General features: G+C 36.9%; 2 protein-coding genes across 4 annotated transcripts in view; one reads left to right on the top strand and one right to left on the bottom strand.

Annotated features, from left to right (window-relative positions):
* Positions 1-5965, bottom strand: part of LOC141389848 (uncharacterized) — a 73086-nt gene extending 67121 nt beyond the window's left edge. For 2 of the 3 annotated variants that reach the window (XR_012409188.1, XR_012409187.1), the window contains exon 1: positions 933-5965. Coding sequence is in view for 1 of the 3 variants with exons in the window: in XM_073962019.1 (XP_073818120.1) it covers positions 4443-4454; positions 4510-5769 (1272 nt within the window). In the remaining 2 variants the exon portion in view is untranslated. Of the gene's footprint in view, positions 1-932 lie in introns of those variants that run through there. The other variant, XM_073962019.1, reaches the window with a different exon arrangement.
* LOC141389852 (uncharacterized) overlaps positions 1-21026 on the top strand; it is a 420257-nt gene that overhangs the window by 16817 nt on the left and 382414 nt on the right. The window lies entirely within an intron of this gene.

The following is a 21026-nucleotide window of genomic DNA, read 5'->3' as shown; positions in this document are numbered from 1 at the left end:
TCAAATAAAAAATTAGCCGCGTAAGTACATTGTGAGGCGAACCGGTTAAAGTAACGACACTATGTGTTAGATACTTCCGTAAGCTTTCAAACGATATCCACTTTGCAGTAATCGGTTCAGTAGAACCGGGTCTAACCCGGTTTTTAAATTTGGCCTTTCCGGTCGAATAACCGGCGAACCGGATCCGCAACCGTTGAAAATTATACATTTCCGTAATCAGCGCAACAATCCCTACCTTCGGACAAAACTTGAAAAAAGTCGGAGAGTTTTCGTTGGGGTCGTTCCCGTTGGGCTTTCGATTATACATGTGGGTTAAATGGGCTATTTTTGCATAAAATGACTCTAACATTGAATAACTCTACTAAACACGCTCCGATTTTGTTGGGATTTTTTTAGAAGATAGCTATAATTTCGATCTTCAAGAAAATATATATTTTTTTGGGGGACAGACCCGATTACTTCGCTCATTTTAGCCGGTTCGTCTGAATATGTGTATATTTCCCTTATAAGTGCATAAAAATCATGTGTTTTTTAGAACAGCTATATCTGCAGAATGGTTCCTTCTAGGAAAAAAAATTATAAGGGTCAAACTTGTAGATAATTTTTCTGTCTACAATATTTACTTTAGTCACTTTTTGATTAGATCAACCGTTTTCAAAAAATAAATCCGAAAACCTAAAAACCTTTAACATTTCAACTTTGACTCCGAATAATTTTTTTGCACAAATGGGATCGATGGGGACTTTTAGGACATTGTTTCTAATGACAAACCCTTAGCTCTCCACCAAAATTCAGCTCTGTGGGAATTTTTGCTATTTCAATGTCTATTTTGACCGGACTAGAAAATAAGCTTTGGAGCCACACTACATATCCAAAATGACATTTTTCATTAAATGTATATCATTTTATAGCATATACATATTGTGGTATACCCGCTGTTTCTGCAGATCAAAACACTGTGGTGGTTTAGTTGTTTGATTATTTTTTCTTCTTTATTTCTTAAAACACTTTAGTGGTTTAATTGTTTGGTTATTTGTTCTTTATTTCTTAGCGTAAGCGCGGCTGCGGTGTTGTGTGTCTCGTTTAGAACTAACTCTTTTCAATCCGTCATGGTTGTTAGGCAGCCATCAACGCCCACACAACAACGCACCCACCCTTGCTCTCGTAGGAGAGTGAGGAATTAACGACTAAACTGGTTTCTTACTTGCTAGGTGCTTAGAGACTAGACATATTTACAGTATGTTAAAGAGTAAAGAGTAATGACTAGCATGCTACAATTCGGCCAATCCTGACTATAAAGATCTCCTGACTCTTTCCGACGGTTGCCCTATGGAACGTTACTGTTATTTGTAGTGAGTGGTTCTGCATTTTGTTGTGAGTCTTGCGAATTCTGTTCATTTAACTGACTGGGCCCTTTATGCCAATATTTCATATTATGTGCCGCCCAAATACCTTTGTAAGGTATTCTGCTTTGCTGAAAACCTTCTACGTCTTGTAAAACATAACGATCATTTGGTAATACTTCTGTCACAACGAATGGGCCCTTAAATTTCGGCGTAAATTTTTTAGACGTCCCTATCGTAGCATCAATATTTTTTATCACCACATAATCACCCTGTTTGTACAGTGTCGGTTGCTTTCTCCTAGGGTCTGTATAATTTTTATTGTATTGTTGTGCGGTACGTTGTCTCCTATCTGCATTTTGTCTAATTAAATTCAAATCTCTAACTTCTTCGCACTCGATATTTTCTCGAATTCGGTCTGAAATTTTCCCTCGTTGGTTTACACCAAACAGCATTACACTGGGATGTTCATTGATCATCCTGTGACAAGAATTGTTAAGCGCAAATTCTACAGTTTCTATCGTTTTTACCCAAGTGATATTGGTTTCTGTATCTATGAGTTTTGCGATCATTGGGCCTAGGTTTCTGTTAACCCGTTCTACCTGACCATTTGCTTCTGGTGAAAACGTAGCTATTTTAATATGTTGGATATCGTTATCCTCTAAGAATTTTTTGAAATCGTTCGAAGTGAAACACGACCCTCTGTCGGAAACGATGTATCGCGGTCGGCTGTAATACCTGAAATATTCACTTAACGCATTTATTACTTCCTTGGTTGCCGTAGTTTTTGTGGGGTATAACTTCACAAATTTGGAACAAGAATCGATGACTACAAATATGTGTTTCTTAGAACTGTCTCTATCTACTGGGCCGTAGTGATCTATATGTACCATTTCGAAAGGTTTTGTTGGTTTCGGAATGTTGTGTAAAAATCCCTCCACAGGACCACTTTTAGGGGAAAAAGCTATGCATTTTAAACAGTTTTGAATGTGGTCTTTAACCTTGTTGTTTATGTGAGGAAACCAGTAAGTTTTATTTATTAGTTCTGTAACTTTGTTAATGCCGATATGTCCCATTTCATCATGGTACCTAAACAAAACATGTGTCTCCATTTGAGCAGGAACTACAAAAAGCAATTTTCCCGTTTTGAGTTTTCTGTATAACACGCCATTTCTCATCTCATAATATTTATGGTCGAACGTCTGTAACTTGTTTTTTATTTCGACAATGTCGGGATCTTTATTTTGAGCACTGATCAAATTTTCTTCGAAAGTATTGGTTTCTACAATCATAATATCTAATGAGCGACTTAGTGCATCTACATGTTGCATTCGCCGTCCCTCTCTGTGTTGTACTGTATAATCGAAATTTTGTAATTCTAAGGCCCACCTGGCAATTCTAGGGTTTAATTCCCTTTTATTGAGAGTTAGGGTTAACGAATTACAGTCAGTGACTATTTTAAACGTTTTGCCGAATAAATATACTCGAAATCTACGGAGCGCATAAACTATTGCTAAAGTTTCTAGTTCATAACTGTGAAATTTTGATTCAGCGTCAGTTGCTCTTTTCGAAAAATAAAACACTGGGTGCCACTTCTTATCATCCCGTCTCTGCATTAAAATAGCACCGAAACCTATTGCGCTTGCGTCGCAATGGAGTTCAGTTTCTGCGGACGGATCATACAAAGCTAACACAGGTGATTCCAAAAGTTTTGTCTTCAACAATTCAAACGTATCTAACTCTAATTTTCCAAAAATAAATTCTCTATCCTTTCTCGTTAAGTCATAAAGTGGTTTAGCTAAAATCGAAAAATCTTTTATGAAGCGTCTAAAATACGAGCACAAACCCAAAAAGCTTTGCACAGACCGTATTTTGTTCGGTATAGGGAAGTTTCTTATAGCTTCTAAACCTCTGTCGTCAGCTCGTACCCCTTGTGAGTCAACTATATAACCTAAATATTTTATATTGTCGCGTAAAAATTCGCACTTGTCTAATCGTAACTGCAACTTGTTTTTCACTAACCTACGCATTACCTCTCCAATAATTTCTAAATGTCGCTCAACATCCACAGTGGCAATCATAATGTCGTCTAAATATATCACAACATCCCCTTTTTTATTAAATCTTTAAAAACATTGTTTATAAACATCTGAAATACCGATGGAGCGTTTTTCAGTCCAAACGGCATGCGTAAAAATTCGTATTGTCCTAAGGGCGTGATGAACGCCGTATATTTTATAGAGTCTTCGCTCATAAACACATGATGGAAACCATTTTTAAGGTCTAACTTTGTGAAAAGTTTTTTATTCGCTAAACTTTCTAAAAGGTCGTCGATCAAAGGGATCGGATAATTGTGCTTTGCTGTAATTTTATTTAAACTTCGGAAATCTACACACATACGCATGTCTCCGGTTTTTTTTCTAACTAACACAATGGGTGAAGCATACTCTGATTCACTAGGCCTGATTATCTCTTTGTCCAAATAGTCGTCCAACAATTTCTGTAACTCTTGCTTCTCCGCATAAGAAAGTCGTCTTGGGGGGCAATTGAAGGGTTTTGGGTTTTGTAGAACTAACTTCATCTCACACCGTATCTCTGGCAAATGTGGCTGTTTAACATCTGCATAATTTTGTTTGAACAACGTCTTTAACCTATCTGAAACTTGCTGCGGAATGTTTGTACCTATCTTCAAATCGAAATCTTCATAATTATTTGAAACATCAATTTGTAGTAACTGATTCATAAAATTTTGTTCTTCACACAAATTGGTGGAGCATAAAGTAGTCTGTAATTTTTGTTGTGGCATAATGTTTTGACAGTCTACTGAACTTGTTTCTAAACCAAATAGCATTAATTTGCTATTTGTTATATCTAAAAAGTCTCGACCCAACAATACTGCATATTTCATTGAAGAACTATTGACCACTATCATTTTAAGTTCAAAACATTTATTTTCTAATATTAAAAAAGAAATACAGAATCCAATTGTTTTTAATTTTGAAAAATTAAGGCCGTAATAGGCTGTATCTTGTAAGGGGAAAATTTTAGTTCCATGTGGCAACACATCTTCTCTAACCAAACTTATTGAGCTACCGGTATCTATGAGGCTTTCTAAATAAAATTTAAAATTATGTCTGGAATTAAAAGCATAACTAAAATATCTTACGTAAATATTCTCCATTGCATTCTTCTTTTTGTTCTTTTCGCAGCGAGCTACCGTGTGGTCGTCGCCGCCGCAGGCGTAGCAGGTTCCCGGTTGTCGCCGAGGCTTGCTGCAGTCGGCCGCATAATGGCCTTCACTATTGCAGTTGTAGCATCTGACATCCAACTTGGCGGCAGGCGCAGCGCGGCCAGCATCACTCACTCTCGGCAGCGTAATCGCAGCCAGGGCTTTGCACAAATCAGTAACGCTCTTATACTGCTGCATTACCGTCTGACGTCGCAGCTGAATGTTTGGAATGCCCTCAACCACGTACTCCAGTAGTTCATCCTCTTCGAGTTTTAATTTGCTCGCCAACTTTATTTTGTCATTACAATAGTCGGTGAAATTTTCGTCGGTCTTCCACACGCGACGTTCAAATTTTTTTCTCAACTCCAGTTTACTCTCGTTTGAACCAAACATCAAACAAAATTGTTCAAACATTTCTCCTACCGTTTCCTTAAATGTGTTGCGGCGTGTATGTAGCCAGGTTAGCGGTCTGCCCACTAATTTTTTTGCAAAGATCGCCCGCAACATCTCATCGGAGAGTTTGTATGACTGTTGCAAGTCTCTAAGTTGGGTTATCCAAAATTCTGCATCGGTGGTGCCATCAAACTCAGGCAAAAAATTGCTCACTAACATCAAAGAAACGTTGCCCTCTGTTGTCTGCACGTTGTCGTTGTTGTTACCGGAGAGTAACTTCAGTAAGTTGTTTTCTCTTACCAGCATTTCTTTTTCCTTTTTCAGTAGCTCGTTTTCTCGTTTTAATAACTCCATTTCTTTTTCTCTCATCTTTGTTGTTGTGTCTTGTTCGGTATTTTTTTTGGGTAGCTGCAAATTTATGTCGCCGAACGCGCCGTCTGTAATTTTTGATTTGACCTTCATTTCATCTTTTTGGGTGCATTGTTTTGTCGGTAACTGTAAATTTGTTTTTGTCGAAGGGCTATCGGTATTTTTTTGTGTTGTGTTTTCGCCACTTTTTTCTGGAATATCGTCATCTGTAGATTTTTCTAATTTCTTGTCTTCTTCAAATTTTTCTTTTTGCACCGCAACCGTGGACTCTACTTTTGTCTGAACTTCTAATGCCGCACTTTGTTCCTCCTCGCTGTCCACCAACAACGGCACAATAATTTTTTTTGATCGTAGCGTTACATTGTCTGCATTTCTATCATCACCTTCTGTAGTTGTCGTCATTTCTGCATCAACACGTAGCTTTTGACCTTCCATTTTTAATGTATTGGCCGAAGGGAAAATCTTGTCAGCAGCAACTTATTCGCTTAATTATTAATTCTTTTGTAGGCACAAAAAAAATTCGTACGCCCACTTCTGAGATTGTGGTATACCCGCTGTTTCTGCAGATCAAAACACTGTGGTGGTTTAGTTGTTTGATTATTTTTTCTTCTTTATTTCTTAAAACACTTTAGTGGTTTAATTGTTTGGTTATTTGTTCTTTATTTCTTAGCGTAAGCGCGGCTGCGGTGTTGTGTGTCTCGTTTAGAAGTAACTCTTTTCAATCCGTCATGGTTGTTAGGCAGCCATCAACGCCCACACAACAACGCACCCACCCTTGCTCTCGTAGGAGAGTGAGGAATTAACGACTAAACTGGTTTCTTACTTGCTAGGTGCTTAGAGACTAGACATATTTACAGTATGTTAAAGAGTAAAGAGTAATGACTAGCATGCTACAATATGTACAATTTTATTTCGTATATCATATCAATAAAAAGTGGTTTGCGCAGAAAATATTTAAAAAAAAAAAAAATCATTTTATAGTATTTAAAAAAAAGTTTTTTTTTTAAAGTGGTTACCTTTGTATACCCTCTGCCTTTAGGTTAGAAAGGGTATATACTAGGGTTATGACTTTTTTACAACCTCATATCCCTGTATCATAGTGTGATGAGTTTTGCCATAAGATTACATAAAATCTTAATTATAAGGTGATTCGGTGAAAACACCTCACGCACAAAATGATTTTAAAATTTGAATTTATCAAAATTATGGACAATTTTTTGAAGTCACTGAAAACAGATATATAATTGAAAATAAACTTTAGAGCCACATGAGATAATTAAAATGACATACAATTTATTTCTCACTAATTTTCTTCAATTCTGAGAATCGTAAAAATGTGGTAAAAGCTTTTATTCAAAAATATAATTTTTTAACAAAAAACAAAAAATTTTAAATTTTTTGAAAGTGACTTTTTTGCGAATTTTTTAATATTTGAATGAAATAAACGTTATTATAGTTATTAGGCTTATATTTATTCATTCGTGCAACAAAAAATAATTTTTTGAAAAAAAATTTTTTCCATTTCATATATTTTTTTCAGAAAATTATTTTTTTAAAATCGATTTGTGCGTGAACTTTTTTTATATTTCAATGGAATAAACTATAGCATAGTGATTAATAGGCAAAAGTTCATTCATCCCTGATACAGGAAATCATTTTTGAGGAAAAATATCAAAAAGTCATAACCGTAGTATATACACTTGATACGACCGAAAAGTGCTGTTTAAGAGCCCCCTCAAATCGTTTTGAATTTTTTTTCAGTAACTTGTCCTTGCGGTTCCCTTTACGACGGTATAATTGTTTTCTTGTGCAAGTCCGCACATCCTGAGATATTGTTCTGAGAGCCCCAAGAAACCCTAACGGCACCAACCAAAATGGAAAATACGCAAGATAATTCTCGCAGGAAGTTTCTGATTGGTGCAGACTTTGCACATCGTATTATTTCATCCATTCATGTATCAGGTTGGAATATGGACTGTATCGGTCCACTCCTTCGGGTACCTCCCACACAAAATTCGGATAAAGTGATGTTTAAGAGCTTCTCTCGGATCGTTTTGAATTTTTTTCAAGAATTTTTCCTTGCGGCTCCCTCTACGACGGTACAATTTTGTTCATGCGCAAGGCCATTCTTCCTGACATATTTGCCTAAAAACTCCAAGTAACCCCGACGGCACCAACCAAAATGGCAAATCCGCAAGATAATTCTGGCAGAAATTTTCTGGTTGTTGCAAACTTTGCACATCGTATTATTTCACCCAGTCATGTGTCATGTTGGACCATTTCCTTGTAGCAGCCAAGGTACGCACTCGTCTTAATGTTGGAAAAAAAGTGCGATCTAACACAGGACGGAAGCTGGATGTTGCGAAGCTGCAAACAAAACAGACAGCACAAGACTACTCCGCACCGTCCCGATAATGTAGAAGCGCAGGGGCAAAGAATAGACCACTCCCCTCAGACTGCCGCAAAATCTATACTTGTGTACCAAAAACCTCCACCTAAAAATGTATGGTACGAGCAGGAGTGTCGTAAGGCTGCATTCAGTAGCAACACGATGCGCGTAAAAAACTTATCGGGAGAAGAGGAGAGAGAGGAAAAGCGTATTTTCAGGAGAAAAAAGAAGGAGCAAGAAAAACGTGAGCGTGAGAAACTCGAGATGTTCAGGAGTCAGAATGAAGTCCGAAAATTTTAACAGACAGTAAAACACCAGGCTGAATGTTATGGTGCTGGCACATTGTCCTACAAAGATGACGAAGCGAATATGGTAACTGATACAGATACAGGATTTGGAAGGAGCACTTTATGAAGCTCTTGGTATCGAATATGGGTGGCGATGAAGATACACCAGAACCAATCGTAAATTACAACGTTGAATGTCTACAACCTAGCCAAAGCGAGGTTAGGAGCAGGAGCTGATGGGCTTCCCGCCGAACTGTTCAAGACCGGTGACGAAATGCTAATTAGGAGTATGAATCAGGTAATTTGCGAAATTTGGCACTAAGAAAGCATACCCAACGGTGGCACCCCGAGCATACTGTGAGAACGTTTAAAACCCATGGTCAATGAAATAATCGGGTCATATCAATTTGGTTTTAGACCTGGTAAGTCGACAATGGACAAAATCTTCACACTGCGCCAAATACTTGAAAAAACCCACGAAAGACAGATCGACACATACCACCTGTTCGTCAACTATAAGGCCGCGATCAACAGCCCTATTAGAGCAAAAATGTTTCAAGCCATGTCTTAGTTTGGCATCCCTGCAAAACTAATTCGACTATGACATTGGCTGACACAAGATCAGCAGTTATAATAGGTAAGAACCTCTCCGAGCTTTTCAACACAAAACGAGGTTTCAGACAAGGTGACAGTGTATCGTGTGACCTATTTAACATCTTACTGGAAAAGGTCATACGAGGTGCGAATCTATATACGGCCAGAGATAAAAACAGCACGATATACAATAAAGATGTAATGTTGCTTGCATACGCAGATGGCATAGACATAATAGGTCGATCAACTCGATCCGTAACAGCCACTTTTGCGAAAATTTGAAAAGAGTCTGCCAAAGTTGGTCTGGCAGTCAACAGCAATAAGACAAAGTTTATGGTATCAACACGCAAGTTGAGCAGTAGACTCGGACCAACTGTGCATGTTGATAATTACAAATTTGAGGTAGTAAATGACTTTATATACTTCGGCACCGCCATACATAAAAACTAAAAACATAAGATTCGAAATAAAGAGAAGAGTAATATTGGCCAACAGATGCTACTTTCGTCTAAAGCAAAACCAATTCTCGTCAAACAAAACTTACACTCTACAACACACTGCCCGTATTGATGTATGGATCTGAAGCATGGGTACTTGCGAAAGCAGATGAGGCAGAACTTGGTGTGTTTGAGAGAAAACTTGTTCGAAAGATTTAAGGACCAATATGCGTTGACGGTGAATACCGACGTCGTATGAACCACCAGTTATACCAGCCCACATCGTTATTGTAAAAGGTATCGAACTACAACGATTGCGTTGGCTTGGCCATGTCAGCAGGATGGATAAATATGCCCCCGCCAGAAAGGCATTTGAATACGAGCCAAAACTCCGATGCAAAGACCAAGTTGAGAAAGATATCACAAAACATGGCATCCAAAATTGGAGAAGTAAAGCAAAAGATCGGTGCGTTTGGAAATCTATTCTTAGTTCGGCTAATGGAACAAGACGTTCTGTTTAGTATAGAAGCCATCCAAGTAAAGTAAACGTTATTTTATTTATTTAATATATAAACAAATTAAATACATTTTTACAATTTTCTTATTATCCCAAGATGATATATGAAAAAAAAAAATTTAAAAATGTTTTATATGTGCATAAATAGAAATCATTACCACACCTTTATTAATTAATTATTGTTTTTTATAGAAATGTGATTAGTCTTTAGGTTATCAATTAATCGCCCCAACCAAATATAAATAGCTTTTTTAATTGTATTTAATACAAATTTTTATGTCTGATCTCGAAGGGCATATCAGCGCACACAACTGGTGTTTGCGGTGTTTGTGGTCTTTCGGGTCATACTCTCAAGATTTAAGCGTTTGCCACTCACTATCTCTGTTTGTGTGTCTGATTGTTCGTGTGTGTTTTGTTGATACTTGAGCAGCTTGAATATTATCAATTATTATTGTTTGTGCGAAAATTACATTAAAATACAACAAAAGCTACAACTCAAACAATAATCTCCATGCGAGCGAGCACATTCATTCACACTGTTCATCCATCAAATTTTAATTCGATAAGAACCGTAATGATTTTATTTTCTTCAAGAAATTTCCATTTAGTTATCTTCATGAAAAAGTGGAGATTAAGTTGGATTGTTAATTTTCCGTATTTTATATAAATAATATGATTGTGAGGCTCCGTTAAATGAACAAAACAAAATATAGGCTACGAAAGGAACATTGGCAATAGGGTGACTACAATCACCAAATCAAACTCACCAGATTTCGTTTCTAGTATCTTTAGGAACAACTGAAATCTTATAATATATAATCAGACTCTTTAATAAAACTTTAAACTTTATATAAGTCATTTGGTTATTAGGGAAGTTTATCGTAATTTAAAAGCATGGGCCCATAAAGACAAATTGTAGTCCGAAGGTATTTTCCTTTGAGAATTCGATAATATTTTCTACACTCTGGTATCACAATTCGGTTGAAAACTAAGCGGTACCGTTATATTGTATCTATGTATATTGACAGTTCTTGGTAAGAATGTTTTCTACTATATGACTATGCAAAATGTAGACCTGTAGGTAAATTTTTGGTGAAGAAATTTTATTAATTTCTGAAGATTGAGCCAAATATATATTACAACTAATACGGTTGAAAATTTTACCCAAACTACCAAAATCGGACGGTACTGTGGGGGCTATACCAATACTAGGCCCTAAGTCCACAGTTTGTTTCTGGGAACTGCAAATTTGGCCCGAAATAATAATCTAATAACTAAGAACTCTAAATGTCAAATTGCAGGTAATTCGTCAAAAAAATTTAGCCTAGCAAGTAAAAAAGTATCAGTCGGCTTTGCCGACAGATATATACCATCAGCCTATGTAAATTGAAAATTTCATCTAGGGACAGATCGAATGTTTTTAGGGTCTATTCAGAATTGTGTGGCCCTTTTCTGACATTTCATCTTGTCGACAAAAATGTGGATTAGGGTTAAAGTTCAAAAGTGAAGGAGGTACTTGAAGGGATGGACCGACATAGTCCATTATGGAAGTGGATATTATTTTGGGAGTCATATCTTTTCGCTTCCTGATGACCCACTGAAATTACTAGTGGGCGCGATAGTCATTTCAGTGGGTCATCAGGAAGCATGGACTAGCCCACGGAAAACATAAAGTCGATTTAAACAGGACCACAACGAACAGCTTCGTTATACATTTCCAAAGGATCTTCAAACAGACCCTAAACTGCACTTAGATACAAATGTTAAACTTTTGTGGGGGAAGTAACCTAAGAAGAGGACCGATATGGGCCATTTTAGAAGTAAAACTAAATTTGGACCAAATATTAGGAGATCCAAAGTTTGTACCAAATTGGTTGGTTGCCCCGTCCATACCATACTAGTGACATTTTTTAAATATTGGGGGGAACTACGGGAAGTTGTGGACCGGTATTGCCCATCTTCGAACTGAAACTATGTTTGGACAAAATATTTTGGACCAAATCGGTTGATCAGTTCGAGAGTTATCATGCTCTCCAGCCACTAAATATGGTGCCGTAGGGGTTTTTTACAACTTTCGGGCTATTTTTTCAAGAAGTATTGACTTGTCGCTTACAGAAAAAAATTTTAGCCATTTGATAAAAAATTCAAAGATTCAATCAGAAATGTATCGATTTTCCGTCGGTAAAAAATTGTCATATTGACAAAATTCGATAAAATTATTTGATCACAAAGTAAAAATTCAACTGATAAAATAAACTTATCCGATATTTTGTGTGCGAGGTACCCGAAAGAGTGGACAAATAAAGTCCATATTCGAACCTGCTCTACAACTTGTAGCTATATTAGGATGTGAAGAGTATGGAACAAATTGGTCACCTCTTCAAGGGTTATCGTCACTCCCTTCAAGGGTTATTTTCCGAACATTTTTGAACTTTCGTGGGAGAGGTACCAGAACGAGGGGACCGATATGGATTATCTTCGAACTTAAACTAAGTGTGAACAAAATATTACGAAGGCCAAATTTTTTACCGAATCGGCAGATCCGTTCGATAGTTATATTGGGCTCCAACCAGTACAGACGGTGTCATATGGTTTTTTAACCTTCCAGGCTATTTTCTCAGTAAGTAAGGACTTGCCCCTGATGAAACTTTTACCATCGTATGGGGAGCAGTGAGTACAAGTTGTTACAACAAAAATCAAAGCGATTCGAGAGCTGGTTCTAAACTGAACTTTTCCGAATTTTTGTGTGGGTGGTACTCTTAGGAGTGGATCGATAGAGTACATATTCGAACCTCTTCTATGTCTTGTAGAAACTTCACGATGTGCAAAGTATGGACCAAATCGGTTACTCCCTGCAAGAGTTATCGTGCGCACAAATTTTCCGAACATTTTCGAACTTTTGTGGGGGAGGTACCTGAAGGAGTGGACCCCTATGGCATATCTTCGAACTTAAACTAAGTTTGGACACAATATTACGAAAGCCAAATTTTGGACGGAATCGGCATGTTCGTTCGAGAATTATCTTGCGCTCCAACCACTACACACGGTGTCAATGGTTTTTATTTGCACCTTTCAGGCTATTTTCTCAGGAAGTATGGACTTGCCCCTGATGAAACTTGTACCATACTTGTACCATACCGTATGGGGGGACAGTAAAAACAAGTTGTTATAACAAATGCCAAGACGATTCGAGAGCAGGTCTTAAACTGAACTTTTCCGACATTTTGTGTGGGAGGTACTCGAAGGAGTGGACCGATAAAGCCCATCTCCGAACTTTAATTAAGTTAGGAAAAAATATTATGAAAGCGAAATTTTGAACCAACACGGTTGATCCGTTCGAGAGTTATAGTGCGCTCCAGCCAGACAGACAGACGGACGGACATGGCTAAATCAACTCCAAATTGTCTAAAACGGATTTCTTCCAAACATACTTGGGGTCTAAAACCATTATGTCAATGAGGCACATTTTGCCCGTATGAATGTATATATACCCTCGTTAGCATAAATGCTGAGGGTATAACAACTGTACATATCAAAAATCGGCCGAAACAATTACAAGGGGGCTTACTAAAGAGTGGGCCAATATAGACCATCATCGAACTTGACCTGCCTGCAAACAGAAAACTCAGTAATGACACAAGTTCCCTCCGCTTCACAGTGGTCGAAATCACTGATCTAGCGGCGCGAAATTAATAACTTGGAAACGAATGGAGATATCTTTCTGAACTCAGTCTGTGTCCGTGGTTAATAATGTACTAAATATGAACAACATCGGCTAATATTTTGGTATAGCCCCCATATAACGGTACTTCCTGATATTCGGTATTTTGAGGATTCCTTTCCTTCCAAATTAGTTGTAATTTGGTACTTAGGGTTTCTAATGATCACTAAACCTTTCCACTAAAAATTGTGGACATAGGTCCACGTTTGGGTATAGACCCCTTTTAAGGTACCTCCCTATTTTCAGTATTTTGGGGGTTTAATGCTACAGTTTCCGGCCAAATTAGGTGTAATTTGGTATTTGGGGTTCCCAGTGGACACAAACATTCTCCACCAAAAATTGTGAACATAGGTCTACATTTTGATATAGCCCCCATAAACTGTACCGAAAGATTTTGGGTATTTTGGGGATTTAAGCTATTTTTCAAGACCATTTATCAGCAAGATTTGCAGCTATTTGCAGCTAAATTGTGGTTATTCGGAATCTAGGAAGTCCAAATTAATTAGTAAAACAAATATTGGACTGGACCTTAGAGGACCTTTGTAGTTACGCTCCATTCAACAAAAGTATATTGCACTAAAAACATAAAAAATAATAATTTTTGAAAATTTATTGCTATATAACTGTGTAACTTCAAGCTCCAAACATTTTTTTTAAATTTAACTTACAGCCTCCCCTATCAATAAAAAATAAACTTTGTTTAGTTTTATTACGAATTTATTTAACAATTAAACAAATATGAAATCATCAAGGTTTTTAGCAACAATTTTGTTAAAATCTGATGTATCAAAATGTCTTGCACTTGACAGTGAATAACTGAGTGAATATTTACAACAACAAAAAAGTAAAAAAAACAACATTTTAGTCACCAGAGTGTCTGTAATCGATACAATGGAAAACATTTCGCAATTTTATATTTTGATTTTTTGACTTTCGCGCCGCTAGATCAATGGTTTCGACCAGTGTGCGGTTATTTGGATAGCACGTCACATAAATAATTGTAATAAAAAGCATTGAAAAATAGGGTTGCCATAAGTCGGACCCTAGGAAAAGTTTGGAATTAAATAACTGGCATTAAAATAAAATAAATAATTCGAATATACAATTTTCGAATGATTTGTGGTATAAATACTACGTTACCAAGCTTAGCCTTAGTCCACCCACTAGAAGTAACATTCTAAAATGCCTGATTATCGGATTTAACCACCCGTGAAACGTAGCATAATGGTTGAATGTGTGCGACTTCGGTGGACTACAGCACTATCAACTCGAAAGATAATTAATTAAAGATAACACTGTGTGTTTTAGGTTTTAACCAAGTTGTGGCTTTATTTCTGGCTAAGTCCGCACTATCAAGAAGACCTGGATAAGCACACACAGAGGATTGTTCCCTCGTCGGTCCTGGTCTTCGTAGGAGACCTGGAAAGTACTCCGGTAACTTGGCTTTTCTAAAGATACCTTCATAAGTGCTCTTTCTTGAGATGCTTCTCCTGAGTTCTGATGGAGATAAGATGAGAGTACTTATCCATTCTATTGCAAAGGTATGGCTTCGCAGGGAGCCTTGTTAAGTACTCCCATCCTGTTTTCGATAGTTAAACTTGGGTTGGGAACTGTTGAGGGTCAACGGACGGTCCTATAGTCAACCGAGTGTTAATGAAGGGAAACATTAGAGTTACGTACATAACTTAGGCTTATCGATGCGGAGCTAGTAACAAGAGGATTAAATAAGGAAGACCTAAGATTTACTTAAACAACTTAAGCTTATCGTTAAGCTCCTGCGGTCACCAGAGTGGTAAATTAGAGAGACCTAAAATTTGGGGATACAACTTAGGCGTTTGCGACGGAGCTGCAATTTCCAGAGGTTTAGATAAGGGAGACCTAAGAGTTCTGGACACAATTTATGTTAGCACATGTCTTATGGTTGTAAGAGGGTTAACCGCGGAGCCTAATAGTTACGAACGCTACTTAGGTTAAGGCTGGGGACGCCTAAAAGTTTCGAACACTACTTAGATTAACGCGGGGGAAGCCTAAGCGTTTCGAACACTACTTAGGTTTACCCGGGGAAGCCTAAAAGTTTCGAAGACCAAGGCGGTGGAACCGAAGACTTTCGAAAACTATTTAGTTTAAGGCGGGGAAGCCTAAAAGATACGAACATTACTTCCGTTAAATCCTGGGAGGCTAAGAGTTGCGAACACTCTTAGGTTGACGTGGGGGACCTTAGGAGTTTCAAACACTACTTAGGTTAACGCGGCCCTATAGAAGATTAAACACCACTTTGACTCATATGAATTTCATAATTCGCGGACTGGACACTTGCAATATACTCAGTTTCCTTTTATAGGAAACAAACGCGGTGCATATTGCCCACTAAATATTAGATGAGTGCATTTGGAAAATATTGACTTGTACCGAAGGCTGGATCTCTCTCGCTAGACCATGATTTATCTTGGTTCCTTCTTCATCTCAAGTAGACACTGACCACCCCATGGTGTCATCTGGGGAGCTGCCTTTAATATAAGATCATTAAAAACTTGAGTTGGGCTAGTAACACATCCCTCCAAAAACCAGCAAACGTTTTAAGGTAGAGCTGGCAAACTATCGATTGCTATCGTAAAAGAAAGAATATGTCGGCCACCAAAACATAGCGTTTGGGTTATCTGTCGCGAGTTATTTAAAAAATAATTGTTTTAGAAACCAATAAGAAGAAAGCTTTAGTCAGACTATCGATAGTTTGCCAGCTCTATTTTAAGGACCATGATCTGCGAATCTGCGCCTGAAATTTGGTCACTATCTATAGACAAGGTGCAGTCTACAAGGCCGACATTACTGCCATACAGGAAATACGATGGATTGGGATTTGTAGTTGGTCGGAGCTTAAACATCTCGTCTCCAGGTTCACCCCGCTCAGCTCCCACTGAAGACAAGGACGAACAGACCAAAAATATGTTTTACCAGCGCTTACAAGAAACATATCACCGTTGTCCTGCCCATGACATCAAAATAATTCTGGACCAAATTGGAATGGACAATATCTTTGGCCCTACAGGTGGGAAATTCAGTCTCCACAGTGTCGCGTTTAAATATAAGTTGTGTTCCTTTACTTACCTGAGGTTACAAATTTTAACATTGTTACCATTTTTAACCTGCAAAGCGTTCCTAACCCCAAAAAGTGGTAAAACTGGAAGTAATTTTTAAGAGAGAGAGTGGAAGGAGAGAAAGCAAAAATGCCTTTCTCTTCTACCACAGGCTACCAGACAAATTTCTTCAGGTAAAAAATGGTAGAACTGGTTTTTCGACACTTGTTTGATGATTATTTGACAATGAAGAAAAAATTAACAAAAACCGAAGAAAAAAAGCGAACACTGACAAAACAAAATTAAAAACTGTGAAATAAAAAAGGAAAGTGAATTTTTATGATTTTTATTGACATTGCTACCAGACCTACCATTTTTTCGTTCCTTTGCTTTTCTGCTAAAACTGCTCATGAGAGAGCAATTTTGAGCAAATTTGACAGTTTTCTCTTTTCCCGCGTTTACCATTAAAAAGGTAAAAAAACAAAGCTATAGCCAATAAAGTACGAACAGACACAACACGGAAGTTGGACATCGGTAAGCTGCAATCACAACATATAGCCACTGCATATTCCATTCAACTGCCCCAATTACTTAATCAAAACTCTCCTCGTCCCGATAACATATCAGGACAATGGCAAAACATTGCCCACTCTATGCAAACAACCGCAAAATCAGTACTTGGAAACAAGAGACCTCCACCAAGGAATCCATGGTATGACCAGGACTGTCGTACTGCTACCGAAGAGAAAAATGCGGCATATAGGGTTACTTTACAATCAGTAGCAACGCGTAGCGCACGAGATAGGTATCGGGAGAATAAGAGAGAGGAGGAACGTCTTTTCCGCAGGAAAAAGAGAGAGAGGTGGAAAAGCGGGAGTGTGAAAAAATCGAGATGTACAGCAGCCAAAATGAAGTCCGAAAATTCTACCAAAGAGTGAAGCATCAAACTGATGGCTTTGGTACAGGTACCTCCTCCTGTAGAGACCAGCAAGGTAATTTGGTAACTGATACAGATAGTGTGCTCAGGATATGAAAAGAACATTTTTCAAACCTGTTGGTATCCAGTAGCAGCGAAGACGACGAAGATACCACAGATCCAATCCCAGAAGATGGAATTGAATGTATACCAACCAGCGAAGATGAGGTAAAGACAGCAACAAACCGACTGAAGAATAATAAGGCAGCAGGAGCTGATGGCCTACCAACCGAGCTGTTTAAAATCGGAGGCGACACGCTGATAAGGTGTATGCATCAGCTAGTTAGCTCCATCTGGCAGGAAGAACGCGTACCCGACGATTGAAACCTGAGCAACCTGTGTCCCGTCCATAAGAAAGGAGATAAGAGTGTATGCTCTAACTATAGGGGCATAAGTCTACTCCCGATTGCCTACAAGATCGTGTCAGGGATATTGTGCGAACGAGTAAAGCCTATGGTCAACGAGACAATTGGGCCATACCAATGTGGCTTTAGACCTAGCAAGTCCACCATTGACCAGATATTTACCCTGCGGTAAATCCCGGAGTAGACCCAAAAGATGCCGATCGACGCCTACCACCTTTTTGTAGATTATAAAGCGGCCTTAGAAAGCCCACTACGTTCAACGGTATTCCAAGCCATGTCTGAATTTGGTACCCCGGAAAGCTCGTTTGGCTTTGTAAAATGACTTTAACTGACACGAGATCCTCATTTAAAATAGGAAAGAACCTCTTCAAAGAGTTTTGTACCAAAAGAGCTTTCAGGCAAAGAGACAGCCTTTCGTGTGATATCTTCAACATCCTGCTGGAAAAGGTTATACGAGAGGCAAACGTCAAAAGAAGTGGCACAATCTACACCAATAGCCACATGTCAATTGCATATGCTGATGATTAGACATCGGATTTTGCATATTTGCATATTTTTTATTAATAAAGATACGAAAATTCTGATTGGACCAAAATTCGTTTTGAAGAAAACTGAATGCAATGACAGGCTCATATTTTTTATTTTTTTGCATATTTGCATATTTTGCATATGCACAAAATATGCAAAAAATATGCAAAATATGCAAAAAATATGCAAAATATGCAAAAATATGCAAAATATGCAAAAAATATGCAAAATATGCAAAAAATATGCAAAATATGCAAAAAATATGCAAAATATGCAACAAATTTTTTTTGACGAAAATCGTCAAATTAAATTTGGAATGTCATCAAAAAGTGTTCTAAATTAAGTTTATTATCGTTAGACGTCGATTTCTTAGCAGATTATTATGTTATTAATTATTATTCCGCCACAGCAATAAATCTGGACTAAAAGACTTAGAAAATTTCCTATAACCCAACCTTCTTATTACAACATAAGTTGCTTTCTAATACAAATTTGTTCAAAAACTCAATCAGAAATATCAAAATGAACGTATCCAAATATGTTATTAGTTTCTGCTCGGCCAAATTGTCTGACAGAATAACAAATGAGCTAGATATTAAGACTAAGACAATATTGAATATTACATAAAATCTTTCATATTTTACTAAAAACATATAACATATAAAACATATACAGGGCAATCATGCATATTTCCCTCCGAATTTTCCGCACGGAAAATAATTTTAGAAAGTGAAACTCTTTTAAAATCAATATTTGTTAAAAGTTGAAAGCTACTAGATTCGCTTCATGATGGCATATTCTAGTCGAATCGACAAAAATATTCCCTTTTTTGGGCATAAACATGGAAAAAAATTGTGAAATTTGGGAAAGGAAACAAATTATGCACGGAATTTTTATTCATGATTGCACTGATAACTATATATTAATACCCTAAGGGTATTATGTCTTAGTGAATGAGTTTGCAACATGCAAAAGGAAACAAAATAGACCCACAGTTCCTTTTGATTATCTGCATAGATTCGCACTTATCCATCTGGCCAGGTCTTTTTGAAAACAAAGTACAGGTCACATTTATAGACCAATTCGCATAAAAATTGAAGATTTTTTGGCCCTAGGGCGATCCCAGTTTATTTTGGTAAGAATCGATTCAGATTTGGATATTGCACCCATATATACAGTATAATCTCGATAATCCCTACACCACAGGTATTCCGTGTCCGTATTATCAAATTTTCCGGATTAACGAATAGTAAAGAAAATAAATTATTTTCTATGATTAAATAACTCGTGGTAGTTATATAATACTCTTCGTGCTCTAAGTGTTAAAAATAATGAGATTTTTCCATACGACAATCCGGACATTTTTATTGGCATTGCCCGTATTTGTTCCTTTCCTTACTTTTTACCAAATTACCATGCAACAAGACTCAATTTTCCAAAATTACAGAAAACGCCAAGCGGATTGTGAAAGTAGAGCTAGAAATATGACGTTTTTAAGGTATACATCGGGATGTAAGCAAAACACGGGAAAGGTGTGAAATTTCATTTTTTTTTTTTTAAAATAAGATTCCTTGAAATCTTTGCCTTTTAGGTGTATAGTGCCTTTGGCAAATTTAATGACAATATTGCGGCGAATATTTTTCTTAATATATTTATTTATATCATAGACAACAGGACTAATGTGTTATAAAAGGTGTTATATCCTTGTACTCGACAATTTTTTTTACAGCAACTCCTCCATTAAACAACTGTCCAAATTCGAAACATTTGTAATAATTAGTTCAAATTATCGAGGTATAAGTTAATTAATTGTATAATTTCTTTTCGACTGTGTTATCAAAATTGTTTTCCTGTAGCAGGAATGAAAGAACTTTATTTTTTAGCATTCCAAATGCTTTTCTAGCAGAAATATGTGAGTGGTTTTGCCATGTGGTTTTGCCATTTTTAGTGCATTAAACTAAAACCATGTCATCAATATTAAAGCGGCAGTAGGAGCATTTTTCCAAAGAAGCTTTTTGACCACAAATATAGGACTAAACACTATAAAATATATTCAAATCTAATATGTGGATATTCAAAACGTATATTTCTAATTATAGATATATTCCAGAACCTGGAATCGTAAATGGTACTTTAGTACTTTTTCCCGCTAAAAAACTAACCCTTTTTCCAAAAACTAGAAAAAATTGCGCTTTTACTAAACAAAAATAGCGGTGACTAACTCTAGCTCCTTTGTTTTTCTGCTAGACAATTTTGGCCGATTAGAAACTGTCATCATATTTGGACATGTTGATTTTGACATTTCTGATTGAGTTTTTGAAATTTTTCCATTACCTATCAACATTTGTATAGGAAGCAAATTATGTTGTAATAGGAATGCTGGGTTATTTTACATTTTCTCACCTTGTGAAAACTGATTTAAGTCTTGTTAGTCTAGACTTATTGCTGTGGCGGAATATCTGGAGAGTCTCAATAACATAATAATCTGCAAAAAACTATGTTAAACGTGAAAAAACTTAATTTAGAATGCTTTTTTGATCAATTTCCAAATTTAATTGACGATTTTTGTCAAAAAAACACTTGCATATTTAGCATATTTTTTGCATATTTTGCATATTTTTTGCATATATTTTGCATATTTTTTGCATATATTTTGCATATTTTTTGCATATTTTTTGCATATTTTTTGCATATTTTTGATATGACCCAAAATATCGAAAAATTGACCCTCAAAACGCCTAGATCCAAAATTTGAGTCCAATCGGATAAGAAATAAAAAACATGCTAAAATCCGATGTCTACTG

This window comes from Musca autumnalis, unplaced genomic scaffold, assembly GCF_047663935.1.
Source record: "Musca autumnalis isolate F117 unplaced genomic scaffold, ASM4766393v1 scaffold_1, whole genome shotgun sequence".
NCBI classification, from domain to species: domain Eukaryota; kingdom Metazoa; phylum Arthropoda; class Insecta; order Diptera; family Muscidae; genus Musca; species Musca autumnalis.
This window is presented reverse-complemented; position numbering and strand designations above follow the sequence as displayed.